General features: G+C 48.8%; 1 protein-coding gene across 1 annotated transcript in view; it reads left to right on the forward strand.

The window, feature by feature from the left end:
- LOC120928516 overlaps positions 1-20,613 on the forward strand; it is a 27,856-nt gene extending 7,243 nt beyond the window's left edge. Inside the window, exons 3-7 of the mRNA XM_040339608.1 lie at positions 2,601-2,915; positions 5,460-5,750; positions 11,167-11,325; positions 17,705-17,782; positions 20,241-20,613. Of these exons, the coding sequence (XP_040195542.1) occupies positions 2,601-2,915; positions 5,460-5,750; positions 11,167-11,325; positions 17,705-17,782; positions 20,241-20,335 (938 nt within the window). The 3' untranslated portion in view covers positions 20,336-20,613. The remainder of the gene's footprint in view (positions 1-2,600; positions 2,916-5,459; positions 5,751-11,166; positions 11,326-17,704; positions 17,783-20,240) is intronic.
- The last annotated feature ends 1,521 nt before the right edge of the window (positions 20,614-22,134 follow it).

The raw sequence follows: 22,134 nt of genomic DNA on the forward strand, positions 1-22,134 counted from the left end.
TGCTGGCGTATAAGACGACCCCCTAATTTTCCAGTTAAAATGTTGGTTTTGGGATATACTCACCATATAAGACGACCCCCTTCCTACTAGTCATGCCTCGCCTCACCTCACTGTGCCATTACATGCCAGACTGTGCCACCATTACATGCCAGACTGTGCACCATTACATGCCTCACTGTGCACCATTACATGCCTCACTGTGCCCAATTACATGCCTCACTGTGCCCAATTACATGCCTCACTGTGCCCAATTACATGCCTCACTGTGCCCAATTACATGCATCACTGTGTCCCACTACATGCCTCACTGTGCGCCACAACATGCCTCACTGTGCCCAATTACATGCCTTAGTGTGTAACTGCTTACCTTATCCGTGACATGCAGACCGCGGCCGTCCATTTTTCAAAAGCCTCGGACGAGAGGGCCTCCGTGATAGGCAGAACACTAAACACAGTGTCTCCTGGGAAGCTGAGTGTTCCGCCTATCACGGAACATCAGAAAGAGGAGGCGCGGCTTTTGAAAAATGGACGGCCGCGGTCTGCATGTCATAAATAAGGTAAGCATATTAGGTTACCCGCGTATAAGACGACCCCTGACTTTGAAGAAGAATTTCAGGGGTTAAAAAGTCATCTTATACGACGGAAAATAAGGTATTTTTGTTTAAAAAAAATCCCAATAAGCGTATATCGATTGATTTGCGCAAAAGTTATCGCGTCTTCAAAATAGGGGACAGATTTATGGCATTTTTATTATAATATTTTTTTTATTTTTTACTAGTAATGTCGGTGATCTGTGATTTTTAGCGAGACTGCGACATTTGATGGACAGATTGGACACTTTTTTGGAACCAGTGACATTTATACAGCGATCAGTGCTATAAAAATGCACCGATTACTGTATAAATGACACTGGCAGGAAAGGTAGTAACACTAGGGGGCGATCAAGGGGTTAAATGCGTTCCCTGGGAGGTGCTTTCTAACTGTGGATGGAGGGGACTGACTGGGAGTAGAGAGAGATCGCTGTTCCTGATCACTAGAAACAGACGATCAATCTGAACTCCCCTGACAGAACGGGGATCTGTTGGTTTACACTGGCAGATCTCCATTCTGCCTCTATTTAGGTATCGGCGGTATTTGCGGGAGTACAAGTACTCCCGCAAATACTCGGAATCGGTCCCGATACCGATACTAGTATCGGTATCGGGACAACCCTAGTTTCTATGCACAGCTGCACCAGATTGTACATGCTCCAGTTTTAGTAAATCAACCCCAATGTCTCCGTCTCCATATTGCTGTAGCCCAGCACCTGGCTATGGGGATCTAACACCTGCTTACAGACCTGCTGGTTGGTGCATCACCAGCGGGTTCCCAAAGAGCTGTAGTGACTCAAGGACGGCAGCAGAGGGAGCCACAGCACACAGCAGGGCACATAGGCATCAGATGCTGAAGATCCTTCAACCAATGGAGATCTGCAAAAGATTGCTGACTGTAGTCACTGACATCAGGACTGTCACATGGTTGTTTTTTCATCTTTTTAGCTAACGAGACACTTTAATAGCTAGGTGGAAGACTAGGGCCCGGATTCACGTACGAGTTACGCCGGCGTATCTCCAGATACGCCGTCGTAACTCTGAGTCCGAGCCGTCGTATCTATGCGCCTGATTCTTGGAATCAGTTACGCATAGATTTGTGTTAGATCCGACCGGCGTAAGTCTCTTACGCCGTCGTATCTTAACTGCATATTTAGGCTGGCCGCTAGGGGCGTGTACGCTGATTTACGCCTAGAAATATGTAAATCAGCTAGATATGCAAATTCACGAACGTACGCCCGGCCGACGCAGTGCAGATACGCCGTTTACGTTAGGCTTTTCCCGGCGTAAAGTTACCCCTGCTATATGAGGCATACATGCGGCGTACCAATGTTAAGTATGGACATCGTTCCCGCGTCAAATTTTGAAAATTTTACGTTGTTTGCGTAAGTCGTTCGCGAATAGGGCTGGGCATCATTTACGTTCACGTCGAAAGTATTGGCTTCTTGCGGGTTAATTTGGAGCATGCGCACTGGGATACTTTCACGGACGGCGCATTCGCCGTTCGTAATAAGCGTCATTTACGTGGGGTCACATGAAATTTACATAACCCACATCTACCACATTTGAATTAGGCGGGCTTACGCCGGCCTATTTCCGCTACGCCGCCGCAACTTTGGTTTGAGAATACGGCACTTGCCTGTCAAAGTTGCGGAGGCGTAACGTAAATAGGATATGTTACGCCCGCACAAAGATACGCCATTCTACGTGAATCCGGGCCTAGGTTTATGTTGTGCATTACCATTGCTAAAGATTGTAATGTTTGTTCTAAACTCCAGTTTGGAGACCAGAGATGGGCAGCTTTATATAATGGCAGTCAATATAAAAATATATATCTATCATATCGCCCAGAGGCGATTAAATTCGCATGTGCTGCGCTATATAAGTTTTCATTCATTCATTCATTTTCATTCATTCATTCATTGTGGAGTTCTTCCTTTGTACTCTAGATGATTCTTTTATTTATACATTTTTGTAAACATTCATTTAATTTATTTATTTATTTTATAGCCTATCAAACAAATGTGTCCTATGGTGGAGCAGCAATGGGGCAGGAAACCCCAAGACGATCGGTTCTACTTCCTTTGCGTGGCAAGTTTGAAATACCCCTATTTGGTGTAGAGTGGAAGAAAGAAGGGCAGTTACTGGCTAGAATAAACAGGGGGCGCTGTGACTACGGCTGTGGTGAGACGTCCCAGCTCTTCTCCAATGGGAGCTTGTGGCTGAGTCATGGTGGGAAGGAAGAGGAAGGAAGATACTCGGTGACGGTGTATAATGCAACTGGTATTTTAATACATAAAGTGGACATCACACTATGGATTATAGGTAAGTACTGTGACAGACCTCAGTAAAAATAGAATGTAGGGGATAGTGCGCACACTTATAAGAGTAACACAACTTTATAACCCTACCAGTAACTGTGACCTTAACTGAACTTCAGGGACAAGGGCACAAATTACTGCAGGGTGCAGGGGTCAGAAATAGGTAATGTACAGAGTGCAGGGGTCAGGAATAAATAATGTACAGAGTGCAGGGGTCAGGAATAGGTAATGCCTAGAATGCAGGGGTCAGGAATAAATCATGTACGGAGTGTAGGGGTCAGGAATAAATCATGTACAGAGTGCAGGGGTCAGGAATAAATCATGTACAGAGTGCAGGGGTCAGGAATAAATCATGTACAGAGTGCAGGGGTCAGGAATAGGTAATGCACAGAATGCAGGGGTCAGGAATAAATCATGCACAGAATGCAGGGGTCAGGAATAAATCATGTGCAGAGGTCAGGAATAAATCATGTACAGAGTGCAGGGGTCAGGAATAAATAATGCACAGAATGCAGGGGTCAGGAATAAATCATGTACAGAGTGCAGGGGTCAGGAAATCATCATGTACAGAGTGCAGGGGTCAGGAATAAATCATGTACAGAGTGCAGGGGTCAGGAATAGGTAATGCACAGAATGCAGGGGTCAGGAATAAATCATGTACAGAGTGCAGGGGTCAGGAATAAATCATGCACAGAATGCAGAGGTCAGGAATAAATCATGTACGGAGTGCAGGGGTCAGGAATAAATCATGTACAGAGTGCAGGGGTCAGGAATAAATCATGTACAGAGTGCAGGGGTCAGGAATAAATCATGTACAGAGTGCAGGGGTCAGGAATAGGTAATGCACAGAATGCAGGGGTCAGGAATAAATCATGTACAGAGTGCAGGGGTCAGGAATAAATCATGCACAGAATGCAGAGGTCAGGAATAAATCATGTACGGAGTGCAGGGGTCAGGAATAAATCATGTACAGAGTGCAGGGGTCAGGAATAGGTAATGCACAGAATGCAGGGGTCGGGAATAAATCATGTACAGAGTGCAGGGGTCAGGAATAAATCATGCACAGAATGCAGAGGTCAGGAATAAATCATGTACGGAGTGCAGGGGTCAGGAATAAATCATGTACAGAGTGCAGGGGTCAGGAATAAATCATGTACATAGTACATGAGTACAGAGTACATAGCTCAAAGTACATATACTGTAACCATGCATTGGCACACATCTTTTCCGTGGTGATCTGTTTTGCGTATGCTTTTTGCTTTATGGTCTATTTATAACAGGTTCTAATATAGTTTCACATACATTCTGACCTTGTTTTGGTGAATCTCCCGGTGTACCTCTACTGGCCTGTCCCATCTTCAGCTCCCTGATATAATATGCCTGGTGGTGCCTCTCCATGGCACTTGCCAATTGGTGAACTGCTGGTTCCTGTTACATTTTTAAACCCATCCATGGAGTCTATATTTGGACTTTATTGTCTCCTGAAGAAGTGAACCTTGCTTCACAAAACACGTCGAGATTAATATCAGTACATGTTTACTTGTTTGTTGTGAAAACGTTGTCCTTATATGGACAAAACGCCAATGTTTATATTTTTTATCTTAGCAATGCATGGTTATGTGTACTTTACACCTTGCTTTTAACCTTGATACGGTGTGTGCCCAACAACGTGCTCCATGTTCTGCTATGTGCCCTACAATGTGCCCCATGATGTGCCCCATGTTCTGCTGTGTGCCCTACAATGTGCTCCATGTTCTGTTGTGTGCCCCATAATGTGCCTCATGTTCTGCTGTGTGCCCTATTATGTGTCCCATTCCCTGCTGTGTGCCCCATGATGTGCCCAAGGTTCTCCTGTGAGCCCGATGATGGCCCCATTATGTGCTCATGTTCTGCTGTGTGCCCCATGATGTGCCCCATGTTCTGCTGTATGCTCTATGTTGTGCCCCATGTTCTGTGTCCCCCATGTAATGTGTCCTATTGTGCCCCCCCTGTAATGTGCCCTATTGTGCCCCCCATATAATGTGCCCTAACCTCCTGTTCGCTGCCCTGCTGTCCCCTGTACACTACTTATCTCAAGTTAAACCCAGAACTCAGCATCTGCACAGAAAAAAAAAACAGCACAAATTTCACCTAAAATAGGTAAGTTCTAAGATTTTTTTTTTCTATTATTTAATGCTATTTCCTAAAATAATTGCTGTTATATCACAGCTCGCTGATCACGCCAATGTCCTGTGAGCTGTAGATCTGAATGCCACGGGGTACAGCACACCTAAATTGTTAGCCCCACTCCTGAACCCCCAATGGTTGCCCTACCCATGCCCCAGTAAATTTTTCTCGCTTTAATTATTTTTTCCATTATGGGCGCGAGTGGAGCCCCAAGTCTAAATGTTGCCTAGGGCCTCGCAAAGCCTAGAGCCGCCTCTGATTGTATGTAATTAGGACAGTCTCAAGAGGCGCCTGGGTCCTCTAAACTAAATGACCACTGAAGAACCACTTTTGTAATGTGCTTCACTGATAGGAAAAGTTGTCTCACTCTTTGTCCCTATAGAGATCCCTGCAGAGCAAGTGCTGGGTCCTGGCAACGCCTCAGTCCTGCTGCCTCTGGATTTGGAGTCACGGCCCATCGAGGTGAATTGGAGGAAAGATGAGCAGCCACTGGGGGAGGTCATAAGGGATATCTGTGTCAGAGGCTGCAATGAGACATACAGTAACATGCTCCTTAATGGCAGCTTCCTCCTGAGACGTGTCCAGAGAGAGGACGAGGGGAGATACTCTGCAGAGGTGTATGATGTCCATAACATCCTGATCCACCAGACGGAGATCCTCCTGTACTTTTATGGTAAGAGAACATTGGGGGTGGTTTACAGTGACGTTTGCAGCGCTTTTTACAGTGGGAACGTGGAGGAACGCAGTTTCGGCACCTTCAGCATTAAATGTATCTAATGGCAAGGGGGTGCTGGAGGATCTCTTGTTGCAGGGATGGATCTATTTTTGCTGGTGGGGGATCTGTTGTTTCTGGGAGGGTCTTATGTTGCTGGGGAGGATGGCCTACAGTGGCGGCTAGTGCTCCATTTCTTGAGGAAATCAGAGCAGTTTGTGTCTGTGTGGGTTTTCCTTTCATGTCTATCTCCTCCCTTCCCTCCATCACATACATGGGTCTGTGTTCAAACTAGAGGAAGCTTTTGGCATCAGGAATCCAGAACAGGTAGTGCTTATTGCAGGGCTGTTGGCGCTGAGGAAACCATTTTCATAGTGGGATCACACATGATCCCTAACCTAAACACGGACCCTCGCCCCTTACATCATTGTTTGACCATCCTTCCCTACCTCAAGGTATGGGATCCAATACAGTAGGCCCATACTCCCGCTCAACCTGGCCTGTAGCGAGCTCATTTGTGAACCCCACCTCTGGTACCCCCGTTGTACCATGGGATCAGGGTAATTGTTTTACTGCACTCCGTATATCCTTCTTTTGTTCTGATTTGTTTTCCTCCTCTCAAATTCAAAGATCCCTAACAGGATATGAACAGCTGTGCTCTCTCTCAGAAACACCTAGACACCTACTATCGACTATATACAAACTACAGCACTCACTGATTTCAAAGTTAGGCACCCCTTCCATAGACTCCCATGTTAAACGCCAGTCTAGTCATGGACACAGTGAAGCATAGACACAGTGAGGCAAAGTGAGGCACAGTGAGGCATGCAGATGGACACCCTAGGCTTATACTCGAGTCAATACATTTTCCCAGTTTTTTAGTGGTAAAATTAGGTGCCTCGGCTTATATTCGGGTTTACTTATGAATGAATGAATGAATGAAAAACTTATAAAGCGCGGCGCATGCAAACTGAATCGCTTCTGGGCGCTAGTTGTTCGTGTCTCATGACATCAAAAGAGCAGAGTTTTGATCCGTCTTCTGAAAGTCAGGTGGTTTTCCTCCAACCGAATGCTGGTTGGTAAAGCGTTCCATAGTCTAGGACCCTGAAAAGCAAACCTTCTTTCTCCTTTGGACTTGTATTTGGTTTTTGGTACCCTGACCAGATTTTGGTCGGTGGATCGCAGAACGCGATTCGAATTGTGAGGTTCTATCTTGTCGCAAAGATATTGCGGAGCCTTCCCATGGATGCACTTATGTGTCAGGCAGAGAGCTTTAAATGCAATTCTGTCTTTTACTGGCAGCCAGTGAAGGGTTCTCAACGAAGGTGAGATTGATTCCCATTTTTTTTTCCCAGTCACCAGTCTGGCGGCCGTATTCTGAACGACTTGCAGACGGGAGATTTGGTACTTTGGGAGTCCGAAGTACAGGGCGTTAGCATAGTCCAGTCTGGAATTCACAATTGTTCCCACCACGACTGCTCCGTCTTCTTTGGGGATAAATGGAATAAGTCTGCGTAGTAGGCGCAACAGATGGTGCGCTCCGCTGACTACTGACCCTATTTGTGCGTCCATTGTCATGAAGGTGTCGAAGATGACCCCGAGACTTTTGACTTTGGAGCTAGGGGTGATGATTTGGCCCAGAATGGGCGGGGGTGTCCAGGTTGTTGCCAGTTGACTCTTTCGGCTGGCGTGAAACATAAGGAGTTCTGTTTTTGAACTGTTGAGTTTAAGATAACTCTTAGTCATCCAGTTTTCTATTGAAGAGAGACATTTCTCTAAACTGGGATGATGATCCTTTTTGTTGCAGATGCGAAAATACAGTTGCATATCGTCTGCATAAGAGTGATAGAGTAGTTCTTGGCTACTGATAATATCAAAGAGAGGGCGAAGGTAGATGTTGAAAAGCACCGGTGACAGGGGGGATCCTTGGGGGACTCCACATGACACCGTGCGCTTTTCTGATGTGAAACAACCCAATTTAACTGTTTGTGATCGGTTTTCAAGAAAGGAAGAAAACCATGGTAAATCACCTTCTGCGACTTCTGCTACCTTGGCTAGTCGCATCAGTAACAGTTTGTGGTCTACCGTGTCAAAGGCTGCGCTTAGGTCCAGCAGAACCAGGAGACAAGATTCTCCTTCGTCTGCGGCCTCGAGGGCATCGTCCCATATTTTGAGTAAGGCCGTTTCTGTCCCGTGTCCGGGACGGAAGCCTGATTGTAATGGATCCAGTAGATTGTGGGTATCTAGATGCTGTTGCAGCTGTTGTACCACTACTTTCTCCATTATCTTGGAGAGAACATTTAGGCCTGTTATGGGACGGCGGTGAGTTGGGTCCTTGGGATCCAGGTTAGGTTTTTTCAAGATGGGCTGGATTGTGCCCTCTTTCAACAGGGATGGCACTGTGCCTTCCTTAAATGACTGGTTTATAAGCTGTGTGATGGGTGGTGCCAGGATGTCGGCACATTCCTTCAGCAGTTTGGTGGGGATGATATCATTGGGCGATGTGCTGTTCCGCAAAGCACCAATGATATTTTTATACTTTATACTCGAGTATATACGGCAAGGGCTGTCTTATTGAGAGGGCACACCTGGGCACTGCGCAGGGGCCCCAGCTGCATGGGGAGCCCCTGCACTTTCCCCAAAGCAGCTGGTCCTTGAGCCCATGTTGCCCCAAAATTGGGGGCCCCATGATGGCACTGAGAGTGATAGATACACAAAGGAGCAGTGTTGTAAGTAACGGCGTTACTTGGGCGGCGTTACCGCAATTACATGTACCGGTGTCAGCAGCCGTCGGCCATCCATTATTAAAAAAGCGCCCCTCCTCCTCTGACTGTTCCGTGATAGGCGGAACACTAATTTTCCCAGCAGAGCCTCTGTTTAGTGTTCAGCCTATCACGGATGCCTTCTCATCCTCAGCCTCGGCCTCGGACGAGAGGACATCCGTGATAGGCGGAACACTGAACAGAGGCTCTGCTGGGAAAATTACTGTTCTGCCTATCACTGAACAGCCTGAGGAGGCGCGGCTTTTGAATAATGGATGGCCGCCGACGTCTGACATCTCTGCAAACAGGAGAAGGTAGGGAGATCGTCGTTGAGGCATTTAACAGGCACAGTGAGGCATGTTACAGGCACAGTTACTTTGCTGAGTAACTAATTACTTTTTCAATGTAGTAACGGAGTCACTAACGCAATTACTTTTTCAGAGAAGTAATTTGTAACTGTAACTAATTACTTTTTTAAAGTAAGATGAGCAACACTGCAGAGGAAGCAGTCTGCCTCCTACCTACTTGATGTCTGTTTACCTGCACTGTCATCGTTGTGGGGCTCCAAAGCTTTTCTTTGCCCAGGGGCCCATGACGCTATTAAGACGGCCCTGTATACGGTACTCTTTATGGAGGGATCGGGGGTCTAAAAGACCCGAAATCCCTCCTTTGCACTTCAAAGTATTCAGATTGCCGAAAACGGCGATTCTGAATACTGTATTTTTTTTAAATGACAGCTTTGTGCCAGTCTGTCCCTAGACGCCGGAAGTGCTGGCGTGTGTATCAGGTCTCCCGGTGGGACAGGAGGCCCGGTCAGAGCAGGGGGATGTCCCCTCCCGCTCCTCCAAGATTTTTTCTGCATAAAATGCATGCACAGTGTTTTCCATGTATTCCAATGGCTCTAGTCGGCTCTAGTTCACAGCATGCAGTCAGTTTCCGGTCAGTTTCTGCACCGGAAACTGACTGCATGGTGTAAACTAGAGCCCACTAGAGCCATTGGAATACATGGAAAACACTGTGCATGCATTTTTAGTGCGTCTGGTGCAGGGGCGGACTGACAACTCATGGGGCCCCCCGGGCAATAGAAGATTATGGGGCCCCCGGGCTTACAGATGGCCACCACGCCAGGAGGCAGTGCAGAGGTGGGGCAGCTAAAATCTCGGGATTTTCACATCAAAAGCATGTCAGTTTCGGACATATCAGGGACAGATGTAAAAAAAACATAGATTTTTACATACTGTCCCTGGTTTTACTGAGCCTGGCAACCCTGATGGGGCCCCCTAGTGCCCGAGTGACTCAATGGTCAGTCCGCCCCTGGTCTGGTGTGAACTGGCCCTCAGAGCAGCAATTTCAAGGTATGTTAGCAAAGGGCCAGATCCACGAAGCGCGGCGCTTCTTTACGGCCGGCGTAGTGTATCTCAGATACACTACGCCGCCGTAGCTTACAGCGTATTTTCCGTATTCTCAAAGAATTTGCACTGTAAGTTACGGCGGTGTAGTGTAACTGTGTCGGCGTAAGGGTGCGCAATTCAAATGGATGAGATGGGGGCGTGTTTTATGCTAATACGTCTTGACCCGACGTAAATGACGTTTTTTCTGAACGGCGCATGCGTCGTCCGTGGGGGGTATCCCAGTGCGCATGCTCGAACATAACCCGCAACAAGCCAATGCTTACGACGTGAACGTCATTCTACGCAAAGCCCTATTCGCGAACGACTTACGCAAACAAAGTAAAATTTTCAAAATTCGACGCGGGAACGACGGCCATACTTAACATAGGATACGCCTCATATAGCAGGGGTAACTATACGCCGAAAAAAGCCTTACGGAAACTACGTAAAAAATGCGCCGGACGTACGTTTGTGGATTCGCGTATCTTGCTAATTTGCATACTCGCCGCGGATATCGACGGAAACGCCACCTAGCGGCCAGCGTAAATATGCACCTTAGATCCGACGGCGTACTAAGACGTACGTCAGTCGGATCTAGCCCAGCTTCAGGCGTATCTTGTTTTGTGGATACAAAACAAAGATACGTCGGAGCAACCTAGAAGTTACGCAGCGTATCAATAGATACGCCAGCGTAACTGCTTCGTGGATCTGGCCCTCAGTGTGTTTGGGTGCCTTTAGGAAAGTTTGATTTTCCGCATTGCAGGAAAGGGTGCGATTTTGCGCTCAGTCCTACATCATACAAATGTTAACCAGGCATAAACCACGCATGCACATTTCAGTGTACGTTCTCACATGCCTCTTTGTGCATGAGCAGGAGTTATATCATCTTGGGCAGGGCCAGGTGATGGCCGGAAGATGATGGACTTGGCAGAAGATCAGTCAGGATGTTAGTGGCGCCAAAAGAGCAATGGGGAGAGACCACGTCCTTCACATCGCTGGACTGGGCGCTTTGGCAGGTAAGTCTGTCATAAAGTGCCTATAAAAACATACAAAAATATTTCTACTACACATACATATAATGGTAAAAGTCTGGAGGACATGCAGGATACTTTAGTCGTACATTAAGATATGGTGACCATGTGGTTTAAGCTTGGGACCGCAGAGGGACCGCAGAGGATTTCCTCCCTTCATTTATCCCTGTATGTTCTCTAATTTCTGGAACAGACAATCAGACCGAGAAATTACCGGATCGGGTACCAAAATCACGGCTGCCAGATCCAGCGATCATCCTCATCGTTGAGGGTGCTATCTTCGTTCCAGTCCTTGTGGTGTCCATGGTGTATCTGGGAAAATGCTTGTGCAAAAGAAGGAAACAAAAACTGGGTAAGAAGGACACACAACTGTAATATGCAGTACTCAGGCTTTACCCCTGCTGTCTATAGTTCCCTACTCCATGTCCCAAAATCACATAAAAGGGAAATATAAATTGTTTTTTGTTCTGGATAGACATGCAACATATAGTGCCTTGAAAAAGTTTTCATACCCCAGATCGTGTCATATCGCAACCAGAAACTATTTTTTTTATTATTATTTTATGTGATAGACCAACACAAAGTGGCACATAATTGTGAAGTGGAAGAAAAATGATAAATGATTTTCACAATTTTTTTACAAATAAATATGTGAAAAGTGTGGCGTGCATTTGTTTTCAGCCCCCTTTACTCTGATACCCCTAACTAAAATCTAGTGGAACCAATTGCCTTCAGAAGTCACCTAATTAGTAAACAGAGTCCACCTGTGTGTACTTTAATCTTAGTATAAATACAGCTGTTCTGTGAAGCCCTCAGAGGTTTGTTGGAGAACCTTAGTGAACAAACAGCATCATGAAGGCCAAGGAACACACCAGACGGGTCTGAGATAAAGTTGTGGAGAAGTGTAAAGCGGGGTTAGGTTATAAAAAAATATCCCAAGCTTTGAACATCTCACAGAGCTCTGTTCAATCCATCATCTGAAAATGGAAAGAGTATGGCACAACTGTAAACAGGCCCGGACTGGGACAAAAAATAGGCCCGGGCATTTTTGATTGAGCAGCCCATGACATGCTAACCGGCACCTCCGGCTGAGAACATGCGGGGAGGTGGAGAGTACTGGTGGGTGGTTGAGAGCACTGGGGGGTGGCAGAGAGCATGGAGGGAGTTGGAGAGCACTGGGGGGGGGGGTGGCAGAGAGCATGGGGGTGGTGGAGAACACTGGAGGGGGGTGGCAAAGAGCACTAGGGGGGTGGCAGAGAGCATGGGGGAGGTGGAGAGCACTAGGGGGTGACAGGGAGCACTAGGGGGTGGTAGAGAGCCCTGGGGGGTGGCAGAGAGCACTGGGGGGTGGCAGAGAGCTCTGGTGGGGAGGTTGAAAGCACTGGGGGTGTGGCAGAGAGCCCTGGGGGTGGCAGAGAGCACTGGGGGGGTGGCGTGGCAGAGAGCACTGGGGGAGGCGGAGATCACTGGGGGAAGGTTGAGAGCACTGGAGGGGAGGTTGAGAGCACTGGAGGGGGGTGGCAAAGAGCACTGGGGGAGGTGGAGAGCACTGGGGGGTGGCAGAGAGCACTGAGGGGGGGGGGTGACAGAGAGCACTGGGGGTGGTGGAAAAGAGCCCTAGGGGGTGGCGGAGAGCCCTGGGGGGAGGTTGAGAGCCCTGGGGGGTGGCAGAGAGCCCTGGGGGTGGCAGAGAGCAATGGGGGTGGCGGAGAGCCCTGGGGGGAGGTTGAGAGCCTTGGGGGGTGGAAGAGAGCACTGGGGGGTGGCAAAGAGAACTGGAGGGTAGCAGAGAGCACTGGGGGGGGTAGAAGAGAGCACTGGGGGGGTAGAAGAGAGCACTGGGGGGGAAGTTGAGAGCACTGGAGGGGAGGTTGAGAGCACTGGAGGATGGCAGAGAGCCCTGGGGGGTGGCAGAGAGCACTGCGGGGGGTGGCAGAGAGCACAGGGGGTGGCGGAGAGCACTGGGGTGGTAGCGGAGAGCATGGAGGGAGGTGTAGAGCACTGGGGGGGGGTGGCAGAGAGCCCTGGGGGGTGGCAGAGAGCACTGGGGGGTGGCAGAGAGCACTGGGGGTGGCAGAGAGCATGGAGGGAGTTGGAGAGCACTGGGGGTGGCATGGGGGTGGTGGATAACACTGGAGGGGGTGGCAAAGAGCACTAGGGGGTGGCAGAGAGCATGGGGGGTGGCAGAGAGCACTGGGGGGTGGCGGAAAAGAGCCCTAGGGGGTGGCAAAGAGCCCTGGGGGGAGGTTGAGAACACTGGGGGGGTGGCAGAGAGCCCTGGGGGGTGGCAGAGAGCAATGGGGAGTGGCGGAGAGCCCTGGGGGGTGGCGGAGAGCCCTGGGGGAGGTTGAGAGCCCTGGGGGGTGGAAGAGAGCACTGGGGGGTGGCAAAGAGAACTGGAGGGTAGCAGAGAGCACTGGGGGGGGGGGAGTTGAGAGCACTGGAGGGGAGGTTGAGAGCACTGGAGGATGGCAGAGAGCCCTGGGGGAGGTTGAGAGCACTGGGGGTGGCAGAGAGCACTGGGGGGTGGCAGAGAGCACTGGGGGGTGGCGGAAAAGAGCCCTAGGGGGTGGCAAAGAGCCCTGGGGGGAGGTTGAGAACACTGGGGGGGTGGCAGAGAGCCCTGGGGGGTGGCAAAGAGCCCTGGGGGGAGGTTGAGAGCACTGGGGGTGGCAGAGAGCACTGGGGGGTGGCGTAAAAGAGCCCTTGGGGGAGGTTGAGAGCCCTGGGGGGAGGTTGAGAGCCCTGGGGGTGGCAGAGAGCACTGGGGGTGGCAAAGAGAACTGGGGGGTAGCAGAGAGCACTGGGGGGTAGCAGAGAGCACTGGGGGGGAGTTGAGAGCACTGGGGGGTAGCAGAGAGCACTGGAAGGGGGGAGTTGAGAGCACTGGAGGGGAGATTGAGAGCACTGGATGGTGGCAGAGAGCACTGGGGGGTGGCAGAGAGCACTGCAGGGGGTAGCGGAGAGCACTGCGGGGTGGCGGAGAGCACTGGGGGGTGGCAGAGAGCACTGGGGGGTGGCAGAGAGCAATGGGGGGTGGCAGAGAGCACTGTGGGGGGTGGCAGAGAGCACTGCGGGGGTGGCAGAGAGCACTGGGGGTGGCGGAAAGCACTGGGGGGTGGTGGAGAGTACTGGGGTGATAGCAGAGAGCATGGAGGGAGGTGTAGAGCACTGGGGGGGGGGTGGCAGAGAGCCCTGGAGGGTGGCAGAGAGCACTGGGGGGGTGGTGGAGAGCACTGGGGTCGGCAGAGAGCATGGAGGGAGGTGGAGAGCACTGGGGGGGGGTGGCAGAGAGCACTGGGGGTGGTGAAGAACCCTGGGGGGTGGCAGAGAGCCCTGGGGGGGTGGCAGAGAGCACTGGGGTGGCAGAGAGCCCTGGGGGGAGGGTGAGAGCCCTGGGGGGAGGGGGAGAGTCCTGGGGGAGGGGGAGAGCCCTGGGGTGGCAGAGAGCACTGGGGGTGGCAGAGAGCCCTGGGGGGAGGGTGAGAGCCCTGGGGGGGGGGGGTCTTGGAGAGCCCTGGGGGGGGTGGCAGAGAGCACTGGGGGGACGTGGAGATCACGAGGAGGCAAAGTGTATGGAAGGTGGAGGAGGAGCAGTGGGGGCGGCTGCATATAAAAATCTTTTTCTCTATCGTCTCCCTTCTGCAGTATTGGAATGCCTGCTGCTTTTACTGTACCTCTCGCAGCCTCAGGCATTCCAATACAGCAGAAGGGAGATTGAGAAAAATATTTTTTATATGCAGCCGCCCCCACTGCTCCTCCTATCCAGGTTACAGGAGCGGGGGGGGTGGGGGGGCTGCACTCACGTTTTCTTGAATCCGGTCCGGTGTTGTAGCAGCAGCCAGCAGGTGTTGGCTCTGGCTCCTCCCCCTCGCAGTCACACCCCCCGGCCGTGGAGAGGCCGAAGGCTTCTCATCTAGCTCCTCCCCCTCGGTGTTTACTTCCACCCGGGCGGCCGCGGAGAGGCTAGATGAGCGGCGCGGCTTGTGCCTCGCGGCTTGCAGCCTGGCGGCCTCTAGGTGGCCGCGGCCCACCGGGCGTATGCCCGGTTTGCCCGATGGCCATTCCGGGCCTGACTGTAAACCTACCAAGACATGGCCGTCTATCTAAACTGACAGGCTGGGCAAGGAGAGCATTACTCAGAGAAGCAGCCAAGAGGCCCATGGGAACTCTGGAGGAGCTGCAGAGATCCACAGCTCAGGTGGGAGAATCTGTTCACAGGACAACTATTAGTCGTGCTCTCCACAAATCTGCCCTTTATGGAAGAGTGACAAGAAGAAAGACATTGTTGAAAGAAAGCCATAAGAAGTCCTGTTTTCAGTTTGTGAGAAGCCATGTGGGGGACACAGCAAACATGTGGAAGAAGGTGCTCTGGTCACATGAGACCAAAATTGAACTTTTTGGCCTAAAAGCAAAACGCTATGTGTGGCGAAAAACTAACACTGCACATCACTCTAAACACATCATCACCACTGTGAAACATGGTGGTGGCAACATCATGTGGTGGGGATGCTTTTCTTCAGCAGGGACAAGGAAGCTGGTCAGAGTTAATGGGAAGATGGATGGAGCCAAATACAGGGCAATCTTAGAAGAAAACCTGTTAGCGTCTGCAAAAGACTTGAGACTGGGGCGGAGGTTCACCTTCCAGCAGGACAACGACCCTAAACATACAGCCAGAGCTACAAAGTAATGGTTTAGATCAAAGCATATTTATATGTTTGAATGGCCCAGTCAAAGTCCAGACCTAAATCCAATTGAAAGACAAGACTTGAAAATTGCTGTTCACAGACGCTCTCCATCCAATCTGACAGAGCTTGAGATATTTTGCAAAGAAGAATGGGGAATAATATCCCTCTCTAGATGTGCAAAGCTGGTAGAGACATCCCCAAAAAGACTTGCAGCTGTAATTGCAGAGAAAGAAGGTTCTACAAAGTATTGACTCGGGGGGGGTGGGGGGGGGGGCTGAATACAAATGCACACCACACTTTTAATATATTTATTTGTAAAAAAAAAGAAAACAACTAATTATTTTCCTTCCACTTCACATTTATGTACCACTTTGTGTTGGTCTTTTACAAAAAATGCCAATAAAATACATTTACATTTTTGGTTGTAACATGTAATGATTTATTTATTTTTAAAGTGGAGGTTCACCCTAAAAACGATTTTTTAACATTAGAGCCAGCATACTAAGTACATTTACTTTCGGCAGGTAATTTTTTTTTTTTCTCCGTACATACCTTTATATCCTGATTTTGTCCAGGTCTTCCGCGTTCTGATGACTTCGGGACACAGGGGGGCGGCAATTAGAGAGGCAGGGGGAGGGGGTCAGAGGCACTTAGTGCAGACCCTGTAGATTGTCCGGCAGCTCAGCCAGTGGGAGAGGAGAAGAGGGAAGCCGGTAGTTCTGAGGTAATTTTTCTGGGTTTCAGGCAATCTGAAACCCTGACACGTGATTCAAAACCCGGATTGTCCGGGTGAATCCTGGATGGGTGGCAATCCTACTGTAACGGATCATGGACTATGCTGCCGGGACAGTTATAATATTCATGCAGGGAGGACTACAAGGAACTGCATGGCTTGTCACAATTGGATGTACCACATTGTATTCTGAGCTCAAAGGGTTAATTGGACAAGTCTCTTTCATTGCTGAATGCTAATGTTCCCTTCGCATAGCTAATGAGAACTCTCCTTTGTGTAGGTAACAGCCCCCCTGTGAGGTGTATGCTGATGGGGATTATGTGTGAGTGATAATTGTTTTAAAGGTTAATTGAATTCTATTGAGAAAGGAATGTGCCTGGCCAGAAAATGTTAAGTGGTTTGGGGTGCCGAAGCGTCTAGAGACTGGTCAAGTGATTAATTCAGAGATGTCGTTGTTTCAGGGGATCTGTGTTGAAGCCGCCCTTCCAAGAAACGAGACGGGCTACGTTTGAAGGGTCAAGCAGACTGACTTTATTTGGCATATTTCACCTGCTTATATCTGCTTACAACTGTTACAGGAACAATGACAGTTTCCGCCCCCCCCATCACCCAGATGGGGGGGGCGGAAACTGTCATTGTTCCTGTAACAGTTGTAAGCAGATTTAAGCAGGTGAAATATGCCAAATAAAGTCAGTCTGCTTGACCCTTCAAACGTAGCCCGTCTCGTTTCTTGGAAGGGCGTTCGATGGGATATACCGGCGGTACCTGCATATCATAACTTGTCAGCAAAAAGGACGTCTCCAACGGCCGATACCCCTCACTACCAGTGGGTAGCCGTTACACCTACATAGTCTACCTCTATGGCCGATCAATCACATGTAATCGCTGCATTAGCAATTACATGTGAATGGCTGCAATTTGCTGCTGAAGCCAGCTGCCTCCCACAGCTAATCGCTGTAAACTGTGTTTGGTGCGAATGCATTTTGGCTTTGGGTCCTTTTCACTTTAAATTTTCAAAATGTAATAAAAATGAAGTATAAGTACCTTTCATTGCAGCAGTACCTTGAGTTTGGGCCTGCATGATGACCCTCTCTTAGTGGGGGATGACACGAAGTTGGTTGAATGAGGCTGGGCAAGAAGCGGAGCGCCATCAGCAGGAGGAGCAGATCCTTTGTGGGGGACAGTGCTGGATTGAAGTTGATTGTTGCAGTGATAGATACCTTTTACTGATATACCATGGGTTGTTTATTTCGTTTTTTTACCTTTTTTGCCATAACGTGAGAAAAAAAAAAAGACCTCTCTATTTCCAGGTCACGAGGTGAACATCCAGCTCCACCTATCCACAGAGGTAACACCGACACCAGAGGAGAATTCCACCAGTGAGTCAGGTAATGAGGGGGACCAGAAGCAGGAAATTTGGGGATCTGAACACCATTAATATAGAACATTAAATCAAAACTAAATCCCAAACAACTTTTGTCGGCTTAAAGCGGAGGTTCACCCTAAAAAACAACTTTCTACCAGCATACTAGCGTCAGCTACAGTATGCCTTTATTTTTTTTATTTTTTCGGCTCTTCACGGCGCTATACGGCGCCTGCGCACAGACTAGTAGCTGACTGCGCAGGCGCCGTGAAGAGCCGAGTCCTATTTCGGCTATTTTCGGAACGCGTGACGCGCGATAGCCGGCCGTCAATCATGTTCCCCTCTTCCCCTATTTGATTGACAGGCATCCGACAGGCGTCCGACATGCTTTCGACGGTCGCCTACATCGCGTCACGAGTAGCCGAAAGAAGCCGAACGTCGGTGCGGCTCTATACGGCGCCTGCGCACCGACGTTCGGCTACTTTCGGAAAATCGTGACGCGATGTATGCGACCGTCAGAAGCCTGTCAAACAAATAGGAACGCCCAGTCCTGCAGCCCATACCCGGAAGCGGCAGAGAAGATCGCTCTCTAAAACGGTAAGTACTGCTTCGATTTAAAAAAAATTACTTTTTGGGTGAACCTCCACTTTAACAAACAGAAACTACGTGGTTTTTCTGCTCTTTAGCGCCACCCTCTGGGCAACTTCTGCTAATGTTGTGTTATGGTTAGCATTGCTTCTGAGCATGCGTGTTTGTACTTTTGATTTTTTTTCCGACAGACTTCTGTACACACGATCGGATAATCCGACATCACACATTTGTTGTCGGACAATTTTAAAGCATGCTATCCCACACTTGTTGGCGGAAAATTGTCCGATGGAGCGTACAGACGGTCAGATTTTTTAAAAAAACTCTTCCATGTGACATCACTCCCACTCCCACCACTTAAAGCGGAGGTTCACACAAAAAGTGAACCTCCGCTTTTTGGATCCCTCCCCCCCTCCGGTGACACATTTGGCACCTTTCAGGGGGGTGCAGATACCTGTCTGAGACGGGTATTTGCACCACTTCCAGGTCTGTTTCCCGCGGGGAATCCAGCACATGACGTCACTCCCCCCGCTGTCTTCTGGGAAACACTGTTCCCAGGAGAGAGCGGGGACGAGGGACGGCGCGCTGCGATCCTTGCGCATGCGCAGTAGGGAATGGGGCAGTGAAGCCGTCAGGCTTCACTTCCTGATTCCCTCACCGAGGATGGCGGCGGAAGCAGCTGAGGACCGAGAGATTGCTCAGCCTCGGCTGCTGACATCGCAGGTGCGCTGGACAGGTAAGTGTCCGTTTTTTAAAAGTCAGCAGCTGCCGTATTTGTAGCTACTTTAAGGACCTCCTACCGACTATATACGTCGGTAGAATGGCACGGCTGGGCTCTTAAAAGCGACGTACCTGTACCCAGCCCTGCCATTCTGACGACGTATATAGTCGGTGGCGCGTGCACGTGACCGGGTCCGAAGCTCCGTGACCGGACCCGCGGACCCGATCGTCGCCGGTGTCCCGCGATCCCTCACAGGAGCTAAAGAACGGGGAGAGGTGTGTGTAAACACACCTTCCTCGTTCTTCTGTGTGGTAGTGACACTGATCGTCTGTTCCCTGATATAGGGAACGACGATCAGTGACGTCACGCCTATAGCCACGCCCCCCTACAGTAAGAATCACACACTTAACCCCTTAGCGCCCCCTAGTGGTTAACTCCTTCACTGCCATTGTCATTTTCACAGTAACAGTACATTTTTATAGCGCTTTTCGCTGTGAAAATGACAATGGTCCCAAAAATGTGTCAAAAGTGTCCGATGTGTCCGCCATAATGTCGCAGTCACGAAAAAAATCGCTGATCGCTGGCCATTACTAGTAAAGATTAATTATTAATAAAAATGCCATAAAAACTATTTTGTAAACGCTCTAACTTTTGCACAAATCAATCAATAAACGCTTATTGTGATTTTTTTACCAAAAATATGTAGAAGAATACGTATCGCCCTAAACTGAGGGAAAAAAAATTATATATTTTTTGGGGATATTTATTATAGCAAAAAGTTAAAAATATAGCTTTTTTTTCAAAATTGTCGCTCTATTTTTGATCATAGTACAAAAAAAAAAAAAACGCAGAGGTGATCAAATACCACCAAAAGAAAGTTCTATTTGTGGAAAAAAAAGGACGCCAATTTTGTTTGGGAGCCACGTCGTACAACCGCGCAATTGTCAGTTAAAGCGGCGCAGTGCCGAATCGCAAAAACTGGCCAGGTCCTTTACCTGCATAATGGTCCGGGTCTTAAGTGGTTAGGGAATATTTTTGCACGGCACTTCCATCGCTTTATCAATGTGGTAATCATATATCTTCTGCTATTTATGATAGATACTATAATTCTGTCTCATCACATGACAATGGTTTTATATAAAGATATATACTCACCTGTGTCCTCATATTGCAGAAAGCCCGGATGGTATGCAGAGGCTCAGAACATACCAGAGCCTGGAGGAACTGACCACCTTCACTGGAGAAGGCAAGGCAGATGCTAAGGCCTGATATCAGCCATCTGGACCCGATAGCACCTGGAAGGTGTTCTCATATGTGGACTCTCCAATTCCTGTAGTATTCTGTAAAATGGAACATGCCCATCTGTCCTGGGACTGCCCCGACATAGTGGAAGATTGGTGCGATGCCAAGAACTGATATGGTCCTTCCTAAAACATCCAATTTTCACCAAAATCTCCAGTATAGGAATTTCCAATTTCCCTTTCCCTGTGTTTTAAATGAAGTGTATAGAAACACTGGGCCATATTCCCGTAGATTTCGGGCGGGCGTCGCGTAAGCCATTTACACTCCGCCGCCCCAACCTACAGGAGCAAGTGCTGTATTCCCCAAACACTTGCTCCGTAGTTTGGGGCGGCGTAGTGTAATTGGCCCGGCGTATCCCCGCGTAACTCCAATGGGGCGGCTTGTATTTAAATTAAGCGCGCCCCCGATTCGAACGAACTGCGCATGCGCCGGGCTTAAAATAGCCCAGTGCGCATGCTACAGTTCTCGGCGGAAAACGTCAATGACGCCGACGTGTGCGTCATTGACGTAAAGTCGTATTCAAGAACAACTTAGGGAAACGACGTACCCGACGGGAAAAGACGACGCGGACCCGACGCCATACTTAACATGGCGTACGTGGGACTGGCGTAAGGTTACCCCTCATATAGCAGGGGTAACCTTACGCTTACGCAAACGATGTTAGCGACGGTTACGCGATGCGAATTCGTTCGGGAATCGGCGTATCAGGCTCATTTGCATAAACAAATGAGACCTGAACGTAAACGCCACCTAGCGGCCGCCTGGGTAATTACATTTAAGATCCGACAGTGTAAGTGACTTACACATGTCGGATCTTAAGCGTATCTATGCGAAAATGATTCTAATGCCGCGTACACACCATCACTTTATGTGATGAAAAAAAACGACACTTTCTGTGAAGTAAAAAATGACATTTTTGAAACTTCAATTTTCAAAGACGAAGTTGCCTACACACCATCGTTTTTCTCACAATGTTCTTGCAAAGTGAGGTTACGTTCCACCACGTTTTACCATTGAAGCTTGCTTCATAAGTAGCTTCTGGGCATGCGTGGATGAAAAAAAACGTCTTAGAAAACAACGTTTTTTGCTACACACGGTCAATTTCTGTGAAGTAAAAAGTGCACTTTTGAAAAACGACACATAAAATTGAAGCATGCTTCAATTTTTTTTGGTCGTTTTTTACAAGACATAAACGACGTTTTCCCCCACACACAGTCAATTAAAGTGACGTTTTTAAAAACGTCATTTTTTTTCATCACATAAAGTGATGGTGTGTACGCGGCATAAGAATCACTCGCATAGATACGCGGGCCAAAAAAGAGAGATACGATGGAGTATCCTGAGATACTCCATCGTAACTATACTCAGAATATGGCCTACTCTCTCTTGTTCCATTATATACACATTCAAAGTAATCTGTTATATCGACTTGTCTACTTTCATACTCCTGATGAAGCGTTTTCACGCAAAACATGTTGAGCAAAGCAAGAACTAATATCCCGCATACAGCAAATATTGATCCTGCCAGATATGCTACGAGACAATAATGTTTTGTGCTGCACTCCTATCACTTTGCATCATTCCGAGGTTCCTCTGTGGACTACACAGAAAACTTCCCCCTCTCTATGTAGGTAGAGGTAAAAGGATTGGATCTGTTGTCCTAACACACTTCTAGCTGAATTCAGGTACGGCGCTGCATCTTTAAGGCGGTGTAGCGTATCGTATTTACGATACGCCGCCTTAAGTCAGAGAGGCAAGTAGTGTAT

Source organism: Rana temporaria, chromosome 2 (genome assembly GCF_905171775.1).
Source record: "Rana temporaria chromosome 2, aRanTem1.1, whole genome shotgun sequence".
NCBI lineage: Eukaryota > Metazoa > Chordata > Amphibia > Anura > Ranidae > Rana > Rana temporaria.